The sequence below is a fragment of the Dreissena polymorpha genome, chromosome 1, assembly GCF_020536995.1.
Source record: "Dreissena polymorpha isolate Duluth1 chromosome 1, UMN_Dpol_1.0, whole genome shotgun sequence".
NCBI classification, from domain to species: domain Eukaryota; kingdom Metazoa; phylum Mollusca; class Bivalvia; order Myida; family Dreissenidae; genus Dreissena; species Dreissena polymorpha.
In genome coordinates this window covers 185965878-185992986 of record NC_068355.1, presented here as the reverse complement: position 1 = coordinate 185992986, position 27109 = coordinate 185965878, and the positions used below count along the sequence as shown (strand labels likewise).

General features: G+C 34.1%; 1 protein-coding gene across 1 annotated transcript; it reads right to left on the bottom strand.

Annotated features, from left to right (window-relative positions):
- Nucleotides 1-7129: 7129 nt before the first annotated feature.
- Nucleotides 7130-24365, bottom strand: LOC127865027 (uncharacterized). Its single transcript, XM_052404898.1, has 3 exons — nucleotides 23797-24365; nucleotides 9813-10795; nucleotides 7130-7146 (listed from the first exon to the last, which is right to left on the bottom strand). Exons 1-3 carry the CDS (start codon nucleotides 24153-24155, stop codon nucleotides 7130-7132), a joined length of 1359 nt encoding a protein of 452 aa, XP_052260858.1. The 5' UTR covers nucleotides 24156-24365.
- Nucleotides 24366-27109: the final 2744 nt, after the last annotated feature.

Here is a 27109-nt window from a genome sequence, read left to right as displayed (position 1 = left end):
TCTCCTGAAAACAACAACACTAGAGTGGGGGATATGAACTTGTAATACATTTTTATATTACAATGTATAATACACTACATATATGCCTCTTGATTGGATGTGAATGTTTTCAACAGCAAAACATAATTATCTGAATTTCTAATATGGAATTTAATTGGTGCCTTGTCCTAAATAGCAATTAATGAAAATTAATGCAATTAAACCATTTCGTATTAAAACATTAAAAGTATTGGCTAATGCTTTAATAACCTGTAAATTCATAATTATTATTCTTACTTAACTTTCAGTGTAATTTTATAAGCCAAATTGCCGCTCATCAATATAAGAAGCTTTCGTCCCAGATTAGCATGCGAAATCCACATAAGCAAATCAGGGAGGACACTTTCTGACGATACTGGATTTTCACAAAAGAAGATACTTATTTTCAACAAAACATACCTTTAAAGAGGTAATTGTTGTCCCTAAGTAGCCTGTGCGGACTGCACAGGCTAATCTGGTACTACAATCTAAGCACAGGCATTAAGCCCTATTTTATCACAGCGTGGCTCATTGATGTTTTTAGCCAGGTTTTTCCTGCATAACAACAAAAAAGAATGAAAAATCATCTTGTTAAAAATAATAAATTGTTTATTGTACTCATAATTATAATCGGTTAACTTTTACAATTCTTTCACAGAGGTTTTACTGTTAATACAAGTTTCAACAAGCAAATTCTTTGAATTGATATCCCCCGCCAATATGCTTCTGGACACAAAAGTGTTATATTTGACACTAAAAAAAGCATTTTTTCAAGATACAAATGGCCATAACTTCATTATTAACAGATTGTGTACAATGCCATTTGGCGTGCATCATTCTCTTATCCATATATACTCATACCAAGTTTCAATGCAATCCGCTAAAGCACTTCCGGACAAATGGACGGACGGAAAGACGGACAACGCCAAAACAATATCCCTCCACCTATGGCGGGGGATAAAAATAAATGGGAGGCAACAACTTCATATTAATGTATTCCCAAAGTAAGAAAACACACACACCATTTTTACCATGCCTTTACAGGTCTTTAGTGTTAAACTCTGTTTAAATTCACACTAGACAACAGTTCCAAAGTAAACCATCATGTCATAAAAGTTGTAAGACATATTACAAATTGATAAATATGAAACAAGTTAATGGCAACAACTCACTGCTGGTACATATTGACAGTTCTCTCCCTTGTTAGTGTAAGCTAAATTTATTAAAGGCCACAATATACTAAATGATTTCCCTATATAATTCAATGTAAAAGCGACAAATTAAAGAGAAAATAAATGCAACATTTTGAACATAGAGACCACCATAACCATACTTTTTCTGAAAGTTCATTCTAAGCTGAATCGATTTAAGCAATAAACAAGAGTTCCGCGGTCGGAGATGACCGCATTGAAGCCGGATTTTTTATTTAAATGACAGGAAAGTACCTTTCGTGTTTTTGTCAATGCAATACTTAAATTACTGAAATATTGTTCAAAGGTCAAAATGAAATGTAAGTACTTTTCAAGGCATGAGCAAACCTTGTGTTATGTTTTGAATGCATGCATATACATGAACAACAATAACATTTAAGGTCACAAATATGAACTTGAATTGACAATTAGGAAAGTTTGATCTCAATTTTTTTATTAGCAAATTAGTAACATATTGTTTGAAGTTTCCATCAATTTCATTATCAAATGTAAGAAAATAAACTTAGATGAAATAATACTATTTATTGTTTTGCTTTCACATACCTACACAGAAATCCAGACATTTTTACATTCAAGGTCACAGTGACCTTGACCTTAGAATGAATGACCTTGAAATGACCAGTGGTCATCTAAGTGTGCTTGCAAACCTTCATGTCAAGTTTGAAGACTCTATGTCCAAGCATACCAAAGTTATAACAATTTTAACATTTTAACATTTAAGGTCACAGTGACCTTGACCTTCAAATGAATGACATTGAAATGACCAGTGGTCATCTTCTAGTACTGGCCAATCTTTATTTCAAGTTTGAAGACTCTAGGTACAAGCATACCAAAGTTATAACATGAAATAAGAACTTTAACATTTTTACATTCAAGGTCACAGTGACCTTGACCTTCAAATGAATGACCTTGAAATGTCCAGTGGTTACTGACTAGTTCTGGCCAACCTTCATGTCAAGTTTCAAGACTCTAGGTCCAAGCATACCAAAGTTATAACAACTTTAACATTTTTACATTCAAGGTCACAGTGACCTTGACCTTCAAATGAATGACCTTGAAATGTCCAGTGGTTACTTACTAGTTCTGGCCAACCTTCATGTCAAGTTTGAAGACTCTAGGTCCAAGCATACCAAAGTTATAACAACTTTAACATTTTTATATTGAAGGTCACAGTGACCTTCACCTTCAAATGAATGACCTTGAAATGACCAGTGGTCATCTGTTAATCCTGGCCAACCTTCATGTCAAGTTTGAAGACTCTAGGTCCAAGCATACCAAAGTTATACCATGAAATAAGAACTTTAACATTTTTACATTCAAGGTCACAGTGACCTTGACCTTCAAATGAATGACCTTGAAATGACCAGTGGTTACTAACTAGTTATGGCCAACCTTCATGTCAAGTTTCAAGACTCTAGGTCCAAGCATACCAAAGTTATAACAACTTTAACATTTTTTATATTGAAGGTCACAGTGACCTTGACCTTCAAATGAATGACCTTGAAATGACCAGTGGTCATCTGTTAATCCTGGCCAACCTTCATGTCAAGTTTGAAGACTCTAGGTCCAAGCATACCAAAGTTATACCATGAAATAAGAGCTTTAACATTTTCGAGCACGCCGCCACCCCGCCCGCCCGCCCGCCCGACAACATCAATCTATAAGCCGAGATTTTTTCGAAAAAAATCCGGCTAAAAAGATATGTCATGTTAAACCAAACATTTACTTTACTCAAATCAAACTCTTCTTCTTTTGCACCTTAAATTTTCCGGCCATTTTCTAGTGCAATGTAACTGTTTTCAGGTCAAACTTGTACTTTAGTCTCTAACTTTATCATATGTCAGGGATTAAATACTGAGCACCTTTTCTTTCCCTTCCAATATATACAAGAGATTAAGCCAGAACACCAGTCTAAAGTGTAAAACATGGCTTCGAGAAAAATATGATTTTTTATTGAGAACAGCCCAACATTAAACGATTATTTAGGCCAGAGTTTTTTAATAAAATGATTTTCGGACCCGCCGACTCCAATTTTTGACGAAACCAAAAAAAAACAAAAAATTAATTTTTTTTTTCGGATGCCAAAAGGTGGCTTTTAAACACGAAACGCTTGCCGGGTTTTAGAAAAAGTTAAAATGAGTTATAAATCATCATAATAAACCCAGTTTTAATTACCCACATTAATACGCGAACCTCCTTCATCGTGTATTTACTGCTGGAATTTACCAACAGCTATGCAATCATTGTTTGTGCAAGAAGTTGATGAACGCTACGTCGCTTTCATCAGCAAAGTCTGCTAATCCCAATAATTATGCAACCGTCAAATAAAATCCTGAATGGAATCGATTTGTAAGTTAATATTTTATTATTTATTTACAATTTTATAAAATTGATAGTATTAAAATGACTAAAAAATATTATGAAAGCAATAAGAAAAGAACGATTTTAATTTAACAGGTGCTCGAAATGCGAAACCCATTTACGCCTATCAACTTTAAACATTCCATTTTTTACTCACAAATAAGGTCATATTTTAGAGAATACAATTTAATGTGATGTTAAATGTAGTTGTAGTGACGAATTTGTGCATATATTATGTGTTTTTTCGTTATTTTCAATGGGTACGAAACTTTGGTTTTTTTCCGAACTGGTTCGTACCAAAAGTTCAAAAATCGCAAAATCAACAGTTTCTAAAACGATTTCAAACCATGAATGTCCAAATAAAATAGTCAAGTTTATGGGGGTTATTATCTGATTAACAGCTCCTATATGACATTGAACTATCAATTATGTTATCCTGGGATAAACTGTCACGAAGATCAATAATTATAACGATTATTAGGGACGCTATTTCTTTAATCAATACAATGACAACAAGGGACAAAATTGTCACAAAACCAGGTTTTCATTGTGAAAAAAAATCTGATAAAGGGAGACAACTCAAACTGAACTTTTGAAATGAACAAACAAAATTAACCCCCTTAGTAAGTTTGTTTTAAAATAAATCTATTTTTAGTCGTGGCAACCTTGACATTGGAGATATTGACGTGATTCTTTCGTGCGACACACCGTCCCATGATGGTGAACAAATGTGCCAAATGATTTTAAAATCTCATAATGAATGACATAGTTATAGCCCAGACAAGCTCATTTATGGCTATTTTTTACCTTTGAACTCAAAGTGTGACCTCGACCTTGGAGATATTGACGTAATTTTTTCGCGCGACACACCGTCTAATGATGGTTAACAAATGTGCCAAATGATTTTAAAATCTCACAATGAACGACAAAGTTATGGCCCGGACAAGCTTGTTCCGCCCGCCCGCCAGCCAGCCCGCCAGCCAGCCAGCCAGCCCGCCCGCACTCGCCAATCTAATAACCAGTTTTTTCCTTCGGAAAACCTGGTTAAAAACACATGTTAACTTGTTTCAACAGGCATTTGTGTTTAACAGTTCCATTATTAAAATGTTCTGGGAACGATATATTTTAATTAAGATACCAACTATTTCTGAAATCAAAAGTAGGTCCTTCACTCGATGTACTATATTTCGGATATGTTAACATTCGGACATATATTAAGATAGTGACATTTATGTGTTGAATTGTTGTATATAGTTTGTACAAATATGTATTGTGTTATTTCAGACAACAAGAATGGATGGTGGCAATTATCCTGGGTCTTTCTGTCAAGAAAAAAATGTGAAAAAATATTCATTTTTAATAATTGAACCTGGAAATCAACCACCACAACTAACAGAAAACCTTTTAACAAAAGGTGTTGTTTTAGAATTTGTGAAATTTGATAATAAACAGAAGTTGATGTATATCATGTCCAAATGACCAAATGTATAAACTGTTTAACAATTTGAATTGAGATGCTTTATTTTCTGATGTTTGATTTATTTTTCCTTTCAGATGATATATATTTGTGTGAGTCTAGGTTTTAATAAATAATTCTGAAACATTTATGCAGCATACTGTTACATTTATATTGTTAACGTTATAATATTATGTTGGTTATCTGGTTTATCAAGTGGAAAAAATGTTTGTTATATAAAAATAAAGCTTTTAATATTAAGACTTTTGAAGGTACTTATTGTTATTTATGTATAAACATACTTCTCAGAGTAATAAAAAAAAAAGTAAATGCCATTATTCATTATTGTAGTAAGGCTCCTTAAATGATTTTCCTTATTGATTAAGTTTGAATAACGGGCGGTTTTCACACCGCGATAAAGTGGCGACAACTTTTTTTGGGCCAGTGAAACCCCTGAAAAGCGTTTTATTACGCTATTTGTATTTGTCTGTGGTATTGATTTTTACTGGACAATAAACTATAAATGTTTCTTTTAAACCTCAATAGCTTATTGGTTGTTTGTGGAGATAAAGTATTTTTAATGCAACATATGGATTCCTTGTGAAAAAAAACATCAAAAAATCACCAAAAAGTTTATTATAGACAAGTGAAAAGATTGCATAACTTTTGAACTTATATATATACATAATTAAGATATTTTTAAAATTCAAACTAATTTAAAAACTGCACATCAAGACCTACAGTCTGATTATGATCATTTTGCACATCAACATGTTTGAAAAAAATCACTGTGGTTGCTTAGTAAAAAGAACTTCATACCATAACATTTTTAAAATCAGTGCATATTTGGTCACCCAATTTTTTTTATTTTTTTTTTCCGTCCTCCTACCCGACACTTTTAGAAAAAAAATCCGAAAATCATTTTATTAAAAAACTCTGGCCTTAGTATAATGTTACCTATAACAAATCCTGAACTGTTTAAAACGCAAAAAATATGCACTTCCTTATCATTTTTCATCTATCCCAATGTGCATGCCAAATTTCAGATCGATCCTTCACGTAGAAATGTTTGAACAATGAAAATTATTATAATAATGCCTGATAAGACATATGGCTTCCATTGTCGATGCTTAGATTTATAAAGGGCTTTCAAGCGCAAATAACATTAACTTATATAACATAATACAGTAAATATACTGTAAACTTCTTATATGCTATATCGAAGAAGAAATATAATATTATTAAAACGTGTTTGGGCTTCTTTCAGTGCGAATTTGTGAGTTTAGAGGTGCTCAATACGAGTTTCTGTACTTTTTATTATCCCCCGCCATAGGCGGAGGGATATTGTTTTGGCGTCGTCTGTCGGTCCTTCCGTCCATCTGTCTTTCCGCCCGTCTGTCCGGAGCCATACCGTGTAAGTGCTTTGGCGGATTTCATTGAAACTTGGTATGAGTATGCATATGGATAAGAGAATGATGCACGCCAAATGGCATTGTACACCATCACTTAATAACAGAGTTATGGCCCTTTGTATCTTGAAAAATGCTTTTTGTGCGTCCGGAGCCATATTTTTGAAGTGCTTTGGCGGATATTATTGAAACCTGTAATGCGTATATATATGGATAAGAGGATGATGCACGCCAAATGGCATTGTACACCATCTGTTATTAACGGAGTTATGGCCCTTTGTATCTTGTAACAATGTTGTTTTGAGTGTCAAATATAATACTTTTGTGTCCAGAAGCATATTGGCTTGGGCTATCAATTCAACAAATTTGCTGGTTATAATTATTTTCTGATACAAATTTTCCCATTTAATTATTTTTCTTTAAGCTTTTCAATACTTGTTAACTCCATGAAACAAAACGCATTTATTCCATGAAACTAACAAGAACGCATAATATCCCATGAAAAAATGGTGGTTTTATGTAAATCATGCTCCTTTGTAACGGGGCCTGTTTTGACCAAAAAAAAAACATCACTGTATACACAATGAAAACTTAATACCTCCTCCCAAACAGACTATACGGCATTAGATGGAATAGATTCCAATCAAATAGGCTTAATTAAATATCACACAGCTTTATAAAAACTCAAGGCCTGCATGGGGATGACAGAAATTATTGCGATGTTGTGTTTCTGAGGTGTCTGTATCGGTAAGTTGGAAAGCATCAAGCTGGAGAAGGGTTTGAGTAATTGATCATCCAGTAAAATAAGTTGTACTGAAAACACTATATACACAAGAATAGACGCCATTTTACCTTCTGTTAAATCATATCATATCATTCTCGTCCACTTCACTTATTTATACACTGCAAAAACATTATTATTCGCGGGACATTATTTTTTATTGATTTCAAGGGTTGAACGATCCACAAATTGAATACAAACACACTGAAACAAATTCCATATTTATTGTTTCCAAACTGAGAAAGTCACGCATTAATTTCCACGTCCATGAAAGTCTTTTTTTAACCACAAAATAACATGCGGACGAATATATATGATTTTACAATAAACAAACAATTTAAAAGGATATTTTACCTTATGTAAATTCATACCATTCTTTTCCACCTCATCTTAATAAACAGGAAATACACAAGCAGTACTTTTCCTTGAGTATATTTATGGGTCTGTTAAACGGACCCATACCCAAAGCGTGTTATATGCTGTTCCTTATGAAAATTATATCTCAATTATGTTTCAATTAGATCTAACCAAGTTTATAACTATTATAATAGGATTTTATTCCTATAATTTGAAGTATTATAAATACTTATATTAAATGTGTTTTCCCAAATCAATGGACTTTTAGCACGAAACAAATAAAAAATCCCAAAATTGCATTTTTTCCCAAAGTGACCAAGAAAAGGCCTGACAAAGCGTCTCTTTTACCTTCTGCGTCATCCTTGTCCCCCACATCCTCAGCATCCTTGTCCTGACTCAGCAGCAACTGGAGCAGCAGAATAGCTTGATGTATTTCTTGTATGTATATTTAGGACTCACACACATTTATGTAAATGTAATAAAAATCAATAAGACATGTTCAACATCATAAAATATGGCAAATTAATAAATCTCACATCAAGTGTGACCTTTCTGTAAACATTGCGTCAAATATCAATATATACTCCCCCAAACATTACTTAAACAATATTTTATTTAAAAAATATTCATCCATATACATTTCTGACATGGCATGGTGTTTATAGAAATGGAAGTCTAAAAATAGCCTCAGTTGCTATGTACATGTGCATATATGTAGAAATATTAAATTTTCAGTTGAAATGCTTTGTTTTTTAATGCAAAGTTTACAAGAACTAAATTTTAGGACCATAATGACACAAACGCTATGACAACATAACATAATAGGCATTAGATCTTATGTTCAAAACAAAAACCCTCACATTGTATAATCAGATAACAATATGTGCACATAAATTATTTGTATCTTTAACTACACAAACAGTGTTGTATTGTAACATCACACACTTCTATGTTCGTATGCTAAACAACACATTGTCATTGAAATACTAATCACTAATTACAACAACTAATACATACATGTACACACTATTCCACTCTGAACACCAGGATGTTGTTGTCCCCATACAGTCCCACAATGATGGAGGATGTGGTGCTGCTGTAGCAGACTGACCGTGGCCACCTCACTCCATCCTCCTCAGTAGCCAGCGTAGCCAGCTTACTCTCTCCCTCCCAGCCCACCTGTAGTATAGTGGAGGACCAGCGTCCACAGACCAGCACCTGGCCTGCAGGGGTCACATGTAGACCATATAGGGGACCTAGTGCTGGGTCTGTGTATGTAGCCAGGAGTGTGCCATCCCTGGCCAGGGTGAGAAGCTTGCTCTGGTCCCAGCTGGGGATGATGTACAGCCTATCTCCTGTGGGACTCACAGCACACTTCCTTACTGCAAAACAGAGTAACATCAAGATATTGAATTACTGTCAATGTTAAATAATCTTATTAAACATACTGCAGTGATATTGTATAACGCATATGTTGCTATAAAGAGGCCTTTACACATCTAAAATATATGCATACATTTCAATAATTTAATAGTTAAGCGTGACAATAAACTTCAGTAGCAGAGCTATTTAGTTAACGTTTGACATGTTGAAATGCGACTGTTGAGTAAGATATGAATTGAAGCAAAACAAGTACACAGATGGAAACAATTACACATACTGAAACAATTGAACAGTTCTATCAACAGGTAAACATATTGTACATGTACAATCATTTAACAACCACAAAATTAAGACAGGGTCAGAAAGTGTCTCTTTCCCAGGAACTCAGTTTCTATTTATAGTCATGCCATGTAGTGACAGTCAAAATACTTCATTACTCATGTTTAAAAATCAATTTTTCTGAATCTTGTTTTGGCTACAATGTACTGTAGCATTCAAAGGGCACATATGAATTATAGAACAATTTTTTTATAATACATCAGCAGGTTTTCTGCAATTACATCTGAATTTTATTTTATTATCATCTCACAAAGTATGTAACTATAATTTATATTATTATTTTTTCAAAATAACAAGATAAAGGCCTAATGGGTCAATATTTGTTGATTAAAAAAATAAATCCCAACTCGGTTCATTTAGTCAATAAAAATTCCCAAATTTGTCATTGTATGGATTTAAAATAACACAATTTGACTAGACTCCTTTGTCCACAATGGCTAGACAAATCCCTGTACATAATACACATGTTATCAGGATGGATTCACCATGATTCTTACCTGACCAATAAGCTGATCTATCTTGGTAGAGTCTGCAGAGCTGTTTGCCATTCAGTGAGTATTTGTACAGTTGTTGACCAGAGGTGACAAAAAGGTCTCCTTGGTGATGGGTAATACATGTACATTTATGTTGTAACTGAAACTTCCTGCCAGAAACAAGCTTTCCCTGGTTGACCGTGATAAATTGGACCTCATGTATGTTACTAGTATTCACAGCCACTGCAACCTCACTGGGTGTGATCAAACAAATGTCCAATGGCCAAGCATTCACATCCCAGTGACTCACCACCTGGTATTGCTGGTTCAGCAGCTTGACATTCTGATTATTCCAGTCTATAACCAGTACCTGCCCATCGGGAAGAACACATATGCCACTGATATAACATACACCTTTATCACTTGGTATTCTCACATTGTGCTTAGTAATACTCTGGACATTAAACACCTTGCTTGACTTTCCCAGCAGAGTTAATGCCTGCTGTATTATATGCTTACATTTTATGCTGGCTATAAGGCAGAGCTCCTTATTATCTCCAATTTTCTGAACAAATTCATGGAAATGTGACAAGTCATTGTGAAGACTGGTGCATTTATGAATAGAACTTGTAACTGACTCTTTTATGCTGATAACTTCATCTTTCATCTCGTTAAGTTCCTTCGCAGTAATATTATCAAATTCATTCACGATAGAGAGAACACTCCTACACATCTCTTCTTTTAAATATTGCTCATTTCCGCCTGATGTATCCACAGAATTATTATCACATTCATCTATATAAGTATTTAAATTGCCACACATTTGCTCTATCATAACTTCCCTATGTTCCTTGTATGTTTTCTGCAATGACTCAACGCTGGCCTCCTGACTGATATGAAGGCTTTTGATTTCTCCCAGAACAGTTTTGAGCTCCACTGACAGTCCCTGTAGGTCTGTGGGCTGAGTGTTGGTCAGCTCATTAATTGGAGTCACTTTACTGCACTGGCTGAAATAATACAATGTCATGAACATACCTAAGATTAGAATAGTAAGCGATATTATGTAATACTTCAAACAAGTATAAAGTTTAAAATAAAACAAACATGACAAAAAGAACTCTTTTCTTAGGCTTAATATGGGGGTATACAGATTTGCCCTTTTCCCTGTCTTTTTTCAACATACCCAGAGTTATGGCCACTGTTTAGTAAATAAATCACATATAAAATTGTGTTGTGAGTTACTCAAAGAGTACAGCTGATAGTGGGATGAAATATTCTAAAAGTTTTACCCACCATGTGAAATTTCTTCTCACATAAGAAGAGTCATGTCCCTTTAACCAAACAATCATATTTCTTTCAATAGTGAGAACCATACCTCAAAAAGGATTGTTGCTAGAGGTATACGTCTACAGTAACATATTAATCGTCAGGTACACTCTTGCAACTCCATATTTTTGTTCACATTTTTTTGTTACATTGTGCAGTTGTGGAACAAATTAGATTGTAGAGGTATCCGTGTACTAAGAACACATTTCTAGTTGTTTACATTGTTTTCACTTTTAATATTGCAAACCTTGACCACACTATAAATAATAACTCATGCAAAAAAAGATCATTGATGCCACCCCACACAAAGCAGGCATGACTTATAATTAATATCTATGCTCAAACATTTTTAAATAAGCCGGCAATGAAAATCAATATATAGTTCACAAACACCTGTCATAAGTGGATTCAAATTCAATGACTGAAAGATTTAATAATGGCAGTACTGTAATATATATAGAGAATATTATGTGAGTTTTGGATAAAGATCAAGTTTACGATCGTTGTTATACTATCGATTTTCATCTGATAATAGGGTAAATGTAGCATGTCCAATATTCCTGCAGTGTTTTATCATAATCTGCTTCAACAATTGTTATAATGGGTAATACAGGTACTGAAACTGACTACTACACCTTTATAATTTCATGATATAAGCTTACGTGACCTTTGACCTATGGACCTTCACATGGATTTACATCTGAATCTTCCTCGATGTAAACATAAAACATGTTGCATGGATGTAAGTCAAAGCATTCGACCCTAGATATCATGTGGAAACAATTGGTCTACGGACCAACTGATAAAGGACATATGCAAAGCAAAATAACCCCGTAAATCATTCTTACAGGAAGTCCTCTTTTTCTTAATAAAGTATAAACAATCTTAGACTAGCCTGTGATGAGTGGCTTATGACATGCAACCTGGTCTACTATCTTCCAATATGTTTTGTTGTTATTTTACCTATTGTGATTATTTTGCTATTGTTTTTGTCACACGATCTATTCGTGGAAAAGAAGATGCCATTGTAAAATGTTTAAAAGGAGGCTCCAAGAGAAAGGTCTATTGTTTATTTATATGTGATATTAAAATGTCATAAAGTAGCAAGCCTAGAGTCAATGATTTTTTTAAATATTGGGCTATATGTGTAATATTTTCACCTTACTTTATCCTACACAAAATAAGAAAAACAACAATTTAAAAAAGAAATACTTTTTTCTCATTATGTGATAAATAAATTGTTAAATGGCAGCAAAGCAAGAGCCAATCGCTGTTCATGAGCTATTTTCACATTTAAATGTTAATTTCTCAATGTTAATGAATTCCAACTCACAAAACACGTTCATGATTATATAACAGATATTTTTTTACAGTAACGTGTACTTAATATTGAACAGAGTGGATTGCACATTTTTCACAAATATACACATACCAATGTCTAAAGTAAAAACAGTTGGAAAATAATATTCATATTCAAATGAATTATACCCAGAGGGGGGTATAATGTGGGGTGTGGTAATTTATTAGATGATGTTTTAAAAAAAAAATTGGGGGGGTAGGGGTGAGAGTGGGGTATAATGAGGGGTGGGGTAATTTATTAGATGATGTTAAAACACTGTATTATGTGAATTGGGAATAAGACATCAAACTGGGAATGGACATCATTTTGATGATTTTCTCAAACAAAACTATTCATTTCATAATCTACATATATTTTTGTAATATATTATCTATAATTTAAGCTTAATAAGAAATTTTCCATGACTTTTTCATTAACAGTGATTGAATTAGTATCATTTAAAGTGTATTTTTAAACTGCGCGGCATGGACACAGTTTCATTTCATGAGGATTTTTTTTTTATTAATAAAAAATCCAGTTTTGAAGTAAAATCAATTTAAATGATGCTATTATATATGCAAGTATATTTTTTAATTATAATTTGTAAAACTAGATAAATGCAACTTATAAAACTGCATTTTATGCACTTTTGATAAAACACAATTTATTCCCTAATTGATGTCTTATTCCCAATTCACATAATACAGTGTTTAAAAAAAAAAATTAGGGGGGGGGGGGATGGGGCGGGGGAAGGGATTCTGCGTAGGGGCGTGGGGAATTGTTTGGGTGGAATCCATTGTGGTATTTAGGTAAGTGTTTTTTTGTCAAAGTAATAATAAAATGTGATCATAAATAAAGAAGTTATGGCAAATTAAGCAAAATTTTCAATTATCTAAGTGTAAAAGAGGCCATAATTATGTAAAAATGCTTGATACAGTGGTCTGCTCTTATTTATAGGTTGGGGTCATGTTGGTAAACAAGTATGCAACATATAAAAGCAATATGTCAAAGGATATAGGAAATATTTTGGGTAGTACGCAAACTTTAACATAGATTTATCAATAATATGCATATACTAAGTATAAAAGGGGCAATAATTATGTAAAATGCTTGATACAGTGGTCTGCTCTTGTTTATAAGTTGGGGTGATGTTACTTAACAAGTATGCAAAATATGAAAGCAATATGTCAAGGGACAATGAAAATAAATGGGGTAGTACAAAAACTTAAACATTTGCTGCATATTCTAAGTGGATAAGGGGCCATAATTATTACAAAATGCTTGATAGAGTTGTCTGCTCTTGTTTATAGATTGGGGTCATGATGGTAAACAAGTATGCAAAATATGAAAGCGATATGTCAAGGGACATTGAAAATATTCGGGGTAGTATGCAAACTTAAACATTTGCTGCATATTCTTAGTGGAAAAGGGGCCATAATTATGACAAAATCCTTGATAGAGTTGTCTGCTCTTGTTTATAGGTTGGGGTCATGATGGTTAACAAGTATGCCAAATATGAAAGCAATATGTCAAGGCACAATGAAAATATTTGGGGTAGTACAAAAACTTTAACATTTGCACGCTTACGTTAACGCAGATGCTAACGCTAACGCTGACGCCGGGGTGAGTAGGATAGCTCCACTATATATATTTTATATATTATAGTCGAGCGCAAAACAATCATGGAAAATATATGAACGCTTTTTTCATTGGCTTAAGACAGGGGTATATAGATTTGCACTCTTCCATCCATCGGCGTGACTTTTCTGTTGTATATAACTCAACACGTATTCCTGAATTTTACCAGTACAGTAACCAGGCATGGGAGCTTGCGCACCTCTATATTTTCGTTCTGTTTTTTTTTCATTATCCCCACGCTTTTTGAAAAGCATGGGGATGTTGTGCTTATCTCTACCGTCCGCCTGTCCGTCCGTCTGTCTGTCCGTCCTGGCCAATATGTCCTCCTACACTATAAGCACTAGAACCTTGTAACTTACACACATGGTAGCTATGAGCATATGTGCGACCCTGCACTATTTGGAATTTTGATCTGACCCCTGGGTCAAAATTTATGGGGGTTTGGGCTGGCGGGTCAGAGATTTTAACTCATTATGTATGTTATTTAAAATTAACTTATTCATTTCTGCACCGTTTTACTTCAAATTGATACTGAACCTCCCTTTTGACAATACGGTCAATCTCAACTACAGTACAGCCAAAGCGGAACAAACGTATTTCGCGATCCGCGGCGGCAAGGTGAAACGAGTTGATGCTGCGTCAGTCGTTGAAGCCGCGTCAGTATGCGGCGGCAAGTCGGATTTCCCCGCGAAACTTCGCATCTGTCCGCCGAGGCATGCCGCGATCCGCGACATGATGCCGAGTCAATGCGCATAATGAAATAAAAAATCTTTTAAAAATTATTAGTTACATGAAGTTAACAAATTTTGAAAGAACAATTATAATAATAATTAAAATCATAATAAATTTATTGCGCGCGGATTGTATTAGCATATACATGTAAGCATAGTTAATGTGTCTGGCCAATTAAGTTTGTTTCCCGCCCCTAGTGTATGTATTTTACACATAAACAAGGTCACGTAATTATGTTTTCGCACATAAAAGTGGTCAAGGCTCCTGCATATGGTGGATTCATAAATTAATTGCATGTTGAATTTGCTATTTTATTTAAGCTGAGAAAATTAGCAGCTTGAAGCCACATCAATAATCAAGACGGTGACGACGTATTTGTTGTTTTGTTAATTATCAGCTTATTATAACTATTGTTTGAATATGCGTATATAAACACGTTTTATTTTGTTCATATTATATAGTTAATATCGCTACTAATTACCCGATAATCCCATATATTCCAGTTTTGAAGCAAATGCTGGTAAATATTTACGATACACAAACATTCTCGATATTTCCTTAAGTATCAAATACATTTTGGCATTTTTTACTATTTATAGAGATGATGAAATAACGTCTAATCGGGGCGTTTTTTTTCCCCACTGAACACACGATTTACGCCTGACGTGATGTTCATGTATTTATACAACACAAAATACATTCAAACTTTCCAAACGACGTTCTACATGTCTGCATAATTTTCGCGCGCTTTTTATTAAACAAAGGATATTTTAGCACTGTTTATTTGACGCTAGAATTTGCCAAATGTCGCGTTAGCAATAAAATTCGGAAGTGTGTTTCGGATTACAAATTTAATAATGATAATCGAACGAAACATTAACAGTTGCGCGTAAATTAATTCTACGCTACACATACATGTATGTACATGTAGGTGGATGTCTTTTCACTAGATCCGCCACGTACGTATGTGGCGGATTTACTCCACGAAAGTACGCGAGTTTAACTACAGACTCGGCGTTGTTGCGAAGATCGATGCAGAGTGCCACGGCGATACGCCGCATCAACACACGATTCGGCCGCCGCGTACTAATAATCTGGCCGTGGCATAGCCGCGGATTACGTTTGTGCCGCTTTGGCTGTACTGTATGCATGGCCCCATTAACAACCATAAGGCGCCCTGCCCACATCCACCCAAAATTGCCTTTTACTATTTCTTCATTTCTACACTGATTCACTTCAAATTGATACTGAAATTTTCTTATGACAATACGGTCAATCTCAACTTTGCATGACAATACGGTCAATCTCAATTATGCTTGGCCCCATTACCAACCCTGAGACGCCCCACCCACATAGGCCACACCCACCCAAAATTGCCTTTCACTATAACTTCTTCATTTCTACACCAATTCACTTCAAATTGATACTGATCATCTCTAATGACAATACAGTCAATCTCAACTATGCATGGCCCCATTACCAACCCTGAGACGCCCCACCCACATTGGCCACACCCACCCAAAAATGCCTTTAACTATAACTTCTTCATTTCTACACCGGTTCACTTCTAATTGATACTGAACTTCTCTTATGAATATACGGTCAATCTCAACTATGCATGACAATACGGTCAATCTCAACTATGCATGGCCCTATTACCAACCCTGAGGCGCCCCACCCTCATAGGCCACACCCACCCAAAATTGCCTTTAACTATAACTTCTTCATTTCTACACCGGTTCACTTCTAATTGATACTGAACTTCTCTTATGTCAATACGGTCAATCTCAACTATGCATGGCCCCATTACCAACCCTGGGTGCCCCTGGGTCAAACATGCGGCGTGGGGATACGTGTCGGCCTCTGCCATGCCATTTCTAGTTATAATTGTAGCAATGTCTAATTTAAAAAAAAAATGACATTTTAAAATATGTGTCGATTGTAAAATAATCAGTATTGCTACTAGAGGACTGACAATTTACATCAATATTTATCGTCATGTAATTTTGCCCACGTGCATGTCCCTTTAACCAAACAATCATATCTTTTTCAATTGTGATAAGCATAACTTAAAAGGATTGATGATAGATGGATACATCTACAGTAACATATTAATCGTCAGGGAAACTCGTGCAACTCTGTATGTTTGTTCGTAATTTTTTGACACTTTTGGGACAAATTCAGGATTGAAGAGGTATTCATGTACTAAGAAAACATATCTAGTTGTTTACATTGTTTTCACTTTTGATATTGTAAACCTTGACAACACTATGCGTAATAATGCAAGAAAAGTTCATTAATGTTCTTCCACCCCACAAAACAGGCATGACTTCCAGATTTTTTTTTTATTAGCCAGCAATGGAAATCATATAAATTATTGTTTAATAAACCGGCTGGGACTGTTTTTTTGCAAGCACCTGTCTAAAATGTTTTAAAATTCAATCAGTGAATGCATTTAATTATGGCAGTACTGTAATATAGCTGTACTGTGAATGCCTAATGTTCCTACATAGTTTTATCATAATTGAAAATCTGCTTACAAGATTGTTATTATGTGTATCAAATGTTCAAAACCTGACTACTACATAATACCATTATAATTTCATGTTAAACGCTTCTGTGACCTTTGAACTATTGACCTCAAAATGGATTGGCCTCTTAATCTTCCTCGATGTAAACATAAAACATTTTGCATGGCTGTAGGTCAAAGCATTCGCTAGATATTGTCTAGAAACAATTGGTCTACGGCCAAACCGACAAACGGACCAAAGGACAGATGCAAAGCAAAATAACCCCGAATCTTAGAAGAGGTCCTCTATTTCTAAATAAAGTCTCTTAAATGAACAATCTAGCCTGTGATGAGTGGCTTATGAAATGCAACCTGGTCTACTATCTCACAATATGTTTTGTTGTTATTTAACCTATTGTGATTATTTTGCTTTTGTTGTTGTCACTTGATGTATTTGTGGACAAGAAAAGACGCCATTGTCAAATATTTTAAAGGAGAATCCAAGAGATTGGTCTACTGGAGAATCCAAGAGATTGGTCTACTGGAGAATCCAAGAGATTGGTCTACTGGAGAATCCAAGAGATTGGTCTACTGGAGAATCCAAGAGATTGGTCTACTGGAGAATCCAAGAGATTGGTCTACTGGAGAATCCAAGAGAATGGTCTACTGGAGAATCCAAGAGATTGGTCTACTGGAGAATCCAAGAGATTGGTCTACTGGAGAATCCAAGAGATTGGTCTACTGGAGAATCCAAGAGATTGGTCTACTGGAGAATCCAAGAGATTGGTCTACTGGAGAATCCAAGAGATTGGTCTACTGTTTATTCATGCGTGATATTGACATTTCATACAGTATCAAGCCTAGAGTCAATGATATTTTAAAAATTGGGAAATAAGAATAGAATAATATTTTGCAATTTACTTTATACTACACACAATGAGAAAAAGTGTTCTGCGGTCAGAGGCATATGCCCCCCCCCCCCAAACAGGGCTTTTAACTAGTGATCCCAATTTCAATAGGGTTCATCTACTGTCCAAGGCCAATGAGCATCTAAAGCATCAAGTAAATCAGTCAATTCATTGATGAGTTATTGATCAGAAACAATTTTCACACTTATTGTTACAGTGACCTTAACATTTGACATAGTGACCACAATTTTGACAGGGGTCATCTACTGTCCAAGGCCAATGCACATGGGTAGTATAAAGCCAATCGGTAGATTCGTTGACGAATTATTGATCAAAAACGCTTTTCCGACTTATTGTGCCAGTGACCATGTACTTTGACCTAGTGACCCCAATTTTGAGAGGGGTCAGCTTCAGTCCAAGGATAATGCACATGACAAGTAAAAAATTCAAGCCAATCTGTGAATAAGCTGATTAAGCTAAGTTATTGATTAAAAAACTATTTCACACTTACTGTGTAACTTATTACAATTGGGTTCATCTTCTTTCCAAGGCCAATGTACATGAAAAGTATCAAATAGGATAGTGACCTTGACCATCGACCTAGCAACCTCAATTTAGATCGGGGTCATCTACTGTCCAAGGCCAATGCACATATGAAGTTTCAAGCTAATCAGTCAATTCGTTGACGAGTTATTGATCGGATACCACTTAATGTGATAGTGACCTTGACCTTTGAAGAAGTGGCCTCAATTTCAATAGGTCATTTACTGTTCAAGGCCAATGCAAATGTGAAGAATCAAGCCAATCGGTCAATTTGTTGACGAATTATTGATCGGAAACGATTTTCACACTTAGTGTGATAGTGACTTTGACCTTTGACCTAGTGATTACAATTTCAATAGGGGTCATATACTGTCCAAGGCCAATGTAGAAGTGATGTACATGTATCAAGCTAATCGGTTAATTTGTTGACGAGTTATTGATCGGAAACGATTTTCACACTACATGTAAATGTGATCGTCACCTTGACCTTAAAGCCTTGAACAAAACCTTTAAAGTCACCTTGACCTTAGCTCTTTAAACCTTGAATAGACTGATTTGACTCTATCAAATATTCTTGTTTGTTATTTGTCCTTTTTTATAATAGTATTTTATTTTATTTATTGCATACGTGATTAACAAAATAATCCAAATAAAACTGGTATTACTTATATATACATTTAATTCTAAGGTCTTTCTGTATTCATGGTCTTAAATCAACTGTTACTAAAATTGCTAGAAAATCTGATGTCAGTATTGTCTGTATTATTTCAAAAAGAGATACTGCATGGACATTTTCTCTGATAAACAGAGATCGTAGAAATGTAAACATTTAACACTAGAACAAAGCAACAAAAGCAATAAATCAAACATTGGAACAAACTAAATAAACCAAAGTTTATCAAAATAGCAGCCAGCATGCTGTGGTAAACAGACTCGCATGCATTTCGGAATACTATACTGTTGTGTATATATATATATATATATATATATATATATATATATATATATATATATATATATATATATATATATATATATATATATAAGATCAATGATTGCAATCAAAATGCACTAATTAAGCAAACAATTAAATAATTATCTTATAATAAAGAGGAATGGTTCAATTGCATATATTTATATAGATTTTAATACAAATATCATATTCAAATAAACATTTGACAATTTGACATTTTAGTAAAATTGAAGCTGTCAATTCAGCAAATCAACTAATCAAAGAATCAAAGGACTGAGCGGTATTAATGACAAAATGACCATGTATATGCCCTTTCAAGGTCATTCTGAATCTGAAAAGATACATTGATAACATAAATTTATCCTACACAATATTTAGTCAGTATATATATTAATTATAAATGTATATTGTGGTTACGGTAAATAAAAGTAAAAATTGTATTATGTCAATGGCAGCCATCATTTGAATCGATAATAGCAAAAACGTGGCATGATGCCAGACAAGCACCTCGTTTTTTTGCATGTCTACAAACTCATAAACTCAATTCCACTGAGAAACACCCTCTGAACTACATTTTGCAAACGGGTCCACATACCAAGTACAGGACTAGAAGGCAATAATTGTCAAATACAAATAATGAATTGTGTCTTTTTCTGGTTGCCTTATACATGTTTACCCACAATTAAGTGCTCCTAATTTTTAACCTTGTACATTAAGGTTGTAAGAAAAAAACCTGAATTTGTTCATATTTTATTTATTTATTCAAATACTGTTTAAAAAAAGTAATATCTTTTAAAAACATATTCTGTGTATTATCCTCACTTTGAAATAAAGGTAGAATGTTTACTTTTCTTAATAATTAAATATATAAACAAAGGTTTAAATATTGTTGCGTTGTTATTCCCACGCTTTTCGGAGAAAAAGTGGGGATTATGTGGCTATCTCCGTCGTCCGTCCTTCCGTCCTGGCCACTATCTCCTCCTACACTATATAAGCACAAGAACCTTGAAACTTACACACATGGTAGCTATGAGCATATGTGCGACGGAACTTTGATCTGACCCTTGGGTCAAAAGTTATGGGCGTTGCGGTGGGGCCGTCAGAGATTTTCCTGTGACAGCTATTCAAAAACGTCTCATAACTACTATGGACCTTCAGATATTGCTTTCATATTTGGTATGCATATGTATCTTAGGACAACAACTTTTTATGCTCATACCATTTTTTTACCCCTGTGACCTTGACTTAACTTGAGGTCAGTTTTCAGATTTCGAAATCTGCTACCGCGATTCAAAAAGGCTTATAACTAATGTGTCCCTTCAGATATTGCTGTCATATTTGAAGTGCATGTGTATCTGAACAACACCTTTAAATGCGCATTCATTTGTTTACCCATGTGACCTTGACCTTTAACTTAAGGTCAGCATTCAGGTTTTTAAATCTGCGACCGCGATTCGAAAAAGGCTCATACCAACTGTGTCCCTTCAGATATTGCTTTCATATTTGGTATGCATGTGTATCTTGACAACACCTCTCCATGCGCATGCAATTTTTTAACTTGGGGTCCGAGTTCAGGTTTCAAAATCTGCGACCGCGATAAAAAAAAAGCTCATAACATTTGTGTCACTTAAGATATTGCTTTCATATTTGGTACACATGTGTATCTAGACAAGACCTTTCTATGCGCATAAAATTGTTGACCCTGTGACCTTGACCTTAAATGTAGGGTCCGGTTTAGATTTTGAAATCTATTATGTGGTTATCTGTGCCATCTGTCTGTCCATCCTGGCCACTATCTCCTCCTACACTATTAGCACTAGAACCTTGAAACTAACACACATGGTAGCTATGAGCATATTTGCAACATTGCACTATTTGGAATTTTGATCTGACCCGTGGGCCAAAAGTGAAGGGGTTTGGGGTTGAGCCGGGTCAGAGATGTTAACTCATTTCTTTTTTAGGTTATTTTACATTAACTTCTCCATTTCTTGACCAATTAACTTCAAATTGATACTGAACATCTCTTTACTTTTCAGGTGTTGTTAAATAAAAATCAACTAATTCGTTGACATGTAATTTCGTGGATTTCAAATTTTCCTGGAAGACTGACCGTCATAATAATTAAACTTTTATTTAAACAAACAGAGTAATAACAAAGCATTATCTGCGTTGACAGCAAGACTTGAGGTTAATGTGCACTGAAGCATGAAAGTGTTGCTTTTATTGTCGATAAGAGCGATAAAGCGGCGCACTTGTGGGTCCCCGCTCGCTAATTGCCATCAATGTTGTTTTGAAAATATTTGCATTTCTCTACGCAATTGGTCCCCTATTAGTTACAATTGAGTAATTAAGTTCCCAAAATGCACGTGTGAAAATCGTTATGTCTCTTAAATTGACACTAATTGACATATGTGATAAATCTGTAAACTGTTAATTTGACGACCTCACGTAAATGAGAACAATAGTTGATGAACAATTTAAATACCATGCTTGATTAAAAAAAATAACATTAACATTTTCAAATCGGAAATATTTTAATTAGTCAAGATATAGTGTAATGTGACCTACTGAAGTGAAGTAACTGTTACAAAAACCAAGTATCTCGAATAAACGACAACAAAAGCAAATGTCCGAAATGACATTCTGAAAAGACTGATTTCGGATTAAAAATGTATAAATAATCGTTGGTACTTGAATTCGTGGTTCAGCGAACCAATGAAATCCATGAAAATTCGTACCACAGGAAATTTAATGGTTTTACAGTAAATTAATGTTTTGGTATTACCCACTACTGTCGAGGCTATGAGATAAATGCATAATGGGTGTACAGTAAATCACCTGCACTACACACTTCAAAACATTCCATAGGACCCTTTAACCAATCACCTTCACTACACTCTTCAAAACAATCCATAGGGCCCTTAAACCAATCACCTGCACTACTCTTAATAACAATTCATAGGGCCCTTAAATCAATCACCTGCACTACACTTTATAAAAATCCATAGGGCTCTTAAACAAATCACCTGCACTACACTTCATAACAATCCATAGTGTCCTTAAACCAATCACCTGCACTATCCTTTTTAACAATTCATAGGGCTCTTAAACAAATCACCTGCACTATCCTTTATAACAATTCATAGGGCTCTTAAACAAATCACCTGCACTATCCTTTATAACAATTCATAGGGCTCTTAAACAAATCACCTGCACTATACTCTTTATAACAATCCATAGCTAGGGTCCTTAAACCAACCAGTCACTTTTTTCTAGTTAATCTAGGTTGTCATAAGTATTTTCTTAACGGCTTTAATTTCTTATTGCAGCTTGATAGAGATTTCTTACATATTGAAAAAAAAAATCTAGAGAAAAATTCTAGTTTAGTAAATTTAGTCTTTTGTAAAAGGCTTGTGAGTGATTGCCTAAGCAGTGTTACTGGTCTTACAGTGATTATAGCGCTCATTATTTGTGTTGAATGTACTTTCATTTAGAAGTTAAAACAATACAATCAGAAATCAAACATGAGATCTACTTTGGACAAAGAACCCACTGTTTAATGTAAATCTATTCTATAATTACTCCAAGCTAAAAGGCCTCCCGTACCTGAGCATTATATACTAAAATTAAGTTCTGTACTGTTTGAATTGAAACCCACCTTCACACTTCTTGTTTTTCTGATGCATGGTTATTAAGGACACAGGCTAATGTCATCACAGGAAATATTAAACTCCCATGAATACGAAGTTCAGGAAATTTCCGAGTTAAAAAGTATTTCTGTGAATACAAATAAATAGTTCAGAAAAGACACAATTTCAAATTAATTTAATAAGTCATTTCCAAAAATTTGAAAGAAAGTGTAGTCGTAAAATTTCATTGTATTTGATACTTTTCACCAAAAATTCCGGGAAAAAATGTTTTTGTTAAAATACAAGAAATTAAAATTGCAAACTTGACAATACTTAATCCTCATTAAAATTGTGACATTATAGTTCATTGATTTCTAAACACGTTTATGTGCCAAAGTATTTCAGAAATACCTGTGATTATTGAAGGCGCACTTTGTGCAGCACAGCTGACTGTGGTCATCACATAACATTTCAATTTTGTCATCCTTGTTTGCTTCACACTTTAATAGAAATTCCTCCACCTGTTTGGAAACTGGCCATTTGTTCATTTCATGCCTTCCATACGCTGAATGTTTTTTAAACCACTTATCATGCAACAGAATACATTTCCAACAATAAAGTTTCAAACATGTTTTGCAGTAAAAATCTGCATTTGCTTGCTCTTTGCATGACGAACAAATAAAATCCTCGACCTCATCAGAGCCTATGGCTAGAGAAGACATAGACAAGTCTGCCATTTTGATAATTGACTTTTTAAGCAAACAAAACATAAAAACTTAAGTTAAGCAAAATTCTTAATTTCACAGTATCTCTGTGAATACGAATAACTAGTCCAGAAAAGACACAATTTAAACCTCTGTGTATTACAAAGTCAAGCAATCATAAAATATCTAGTGAACAAAAATGCAGTTAAACCTCAAATGAGCGTTCAAGTATTTTGAACTGAATAGACACCAAATAAACCGTCAAATGACATTCAATTGTAAGCAGTAAACAGTGTAACTATGTAAAATGTAATTGGACTATGGGTCACGTGGGTATTGAATATATTATATTTTAAATTGTGGCAAAGAAGATACCTAATTGAAAATTAGATCCTGTTTAACAGATTGATGGGTAAGACTAAATGCAGTGAGTTTGAATGCATATTGATAAATGGACAGAAATCTAACAATGTATAAGGCATGTGGTATGTAAAGGACAACATGACAAATATTGTTCAATATTTCCTAACATGAACACGTTCTCTGATTACATCATAATTATTATTCAATATTTTCTTACATTAATGTGTTCTCTGATTACATCACACATATTGTTCAATATATCCTAACATGAACACTCGTTCTCTAGATAGTGCAAACCAATATTATGATACCAGATCAAGCGACCTTCACCTTACACCTTATGAGTTTACTACTTTCTACCAAAGAAATCACTAAACCTTGTGACATTGACCTTGGCATGTTGCCCTAAACATAAACAGGTGCCTTAAGTTTTTCACAAATAACCATCATACCAATTTGCAAGATTGTATACCAATGCATTCACTAGATATCAAGCAGGAAAATAGTCTACATAACGACCAACGGATAAACCCACGGTTGCCATATGCACAGCAATATACAAGCCGATTCTTGGGGAAATTTAAGGGAAATTTAAAATGATTGTTCATTGTCGGCCTCTGATACTACTTAAATGTTACCCCTGATACTCCTGAGTATACTTAAATGTACCCCAGGTACGAAACATATACAGAAACCTACCCTGAAGTTATAACACTTAATTGGTCTTATCGGCATTTATTTCAAATTAATTATGTTCATTTTTATGTCAATATTGTGTAAAATGGCCTATATATTATCGAAACTCCTGCTCAAAAAGCATCTTGAGGAACTGTTTTTTCAAAGACAATTGTGTTTCGTATTCCGTTATACGACATTGGATTTTAGGCGGAAATAAAACTCAGGTACAGTCTAAATTGACCGGGTACGTGTTAGTATATTTTCCGTTCCCGGGGTACTTAAAATATTCTTAAGATTACCCAGACAACATGTAATACGTAGTACCCGAGCCGACAATGACCAATCAAGCAAAACTTAACTACATATATAGGAACTTAACAAACTTGATTTTAAAAGTGTTGTAAGTATTATTTAAATTAAAGTAATTAAAGAATGCCAATATCAAAACTACTATTTCACACAAGTCTGACAGGCAAATTGCACAAAAAGCAATACAAATAATATGTTGATAAGTTTCCCATGCTTATTGGAATGTGTAAAATTAACAATTGGCTAATTTGCTTAAATATTGAAAATTCTTCAGCTTAGTGGATAGATAATAACAATTAATGGTTGTGGATATTTATACTTGTCTATTTCACACAAAGGAATTTTCTTTAGGCGAGCTATTCAAAATATTGTGAGGAATATTGATTAGTTTTAAAGGGGCCTTTTCACAGATTTTGGCATGTTTTGATGTTTGCCATTAAATGCTTTTTATTGATAAATGTAAACATTGGATCTAAAAAAGCTCCAGTAAAAAATCAAGAATAAAATTAAAAATAGGAAAAAAAAGTAGACCGCATCAGGGCTCGAACCAGTGACCCCCAGAGTCCTGGAGTAAAAACCAATTAGACCGCTCGGCCATCCTGCCAAGTATGTATGAGAGACGAATTTTATACTTTATATAAGCAATCTTCGTAGTTTCTTATTTTTAAAGACAACAACAGAACTCTCCAAATTATTCAATCGTTTCGCATTGCAACACTTTATAACTTTCAGGGTATTAATTCGTCAAAAGATGCATATAATGGCTATATAAGACCATGGTAAATGTTCAGTATTACTGTTTCCTCACAAATATCATAACTAAAACGAAACTTTGCGAATCTGAAACAACTTTTTTCAATTTTGTCAATTTACTAAAACGTGAAAAGATCGCTTTAAAACATCATAGAAGCTTGTTGTACCAAAGAACATTATTTTGTTCCCCATAAAACTGTTTGAATTGTTTAACTAAAGGATTACAGTAGCATAAAGGGGTATAAACACCGATATTTTCAACTTACCATAAACATTATTTAAGAAATACATATTCTTGCTTTTCAAGCAGATAATGTTTCCAATTTGATAGTACTGTATATTATATTACTTTCTTTTTATTTCTGTATATTTACAATAAATCTATATAACATAATATATATTAGTAGTTAGCTTTCCAATTGAACAGATGCCACTAATGTACAGGACAACTGTAAATACATGTATATAATGCTTGCATTTTAATTTGTTTAATAATCCATTATAAACGTTCATCTGAACTTGAAATTGTGTTACTAATTAAATCAGTTATTAATTTAATTATTAATATTAATTAAATTTATTTCCAAATGCTTCACGTTCATGCTTATATACATAATCTCGTCTATGTAACTTATCAAGGACACATAATAAATTAATTGGTTCATATTCTATTCAACACTTCACAAAATAAGAAGCCAAACTGTTTGTAAATAAAAATTTCCACACCTTTGATAATTTATAATTTACTATTATTTGGCACTCGGCATCAAATGTCCGGGAAGTTTCAACGAGTGCAAACAAAGCAAACATCAAACAAACATTTACATAAAACAAAACGGTTGTAAGAATAACTATAAACTGGCGAGCAAGCAAAGCTATGCCAATATATCTACCATTTTCATATGCAACTTACATCT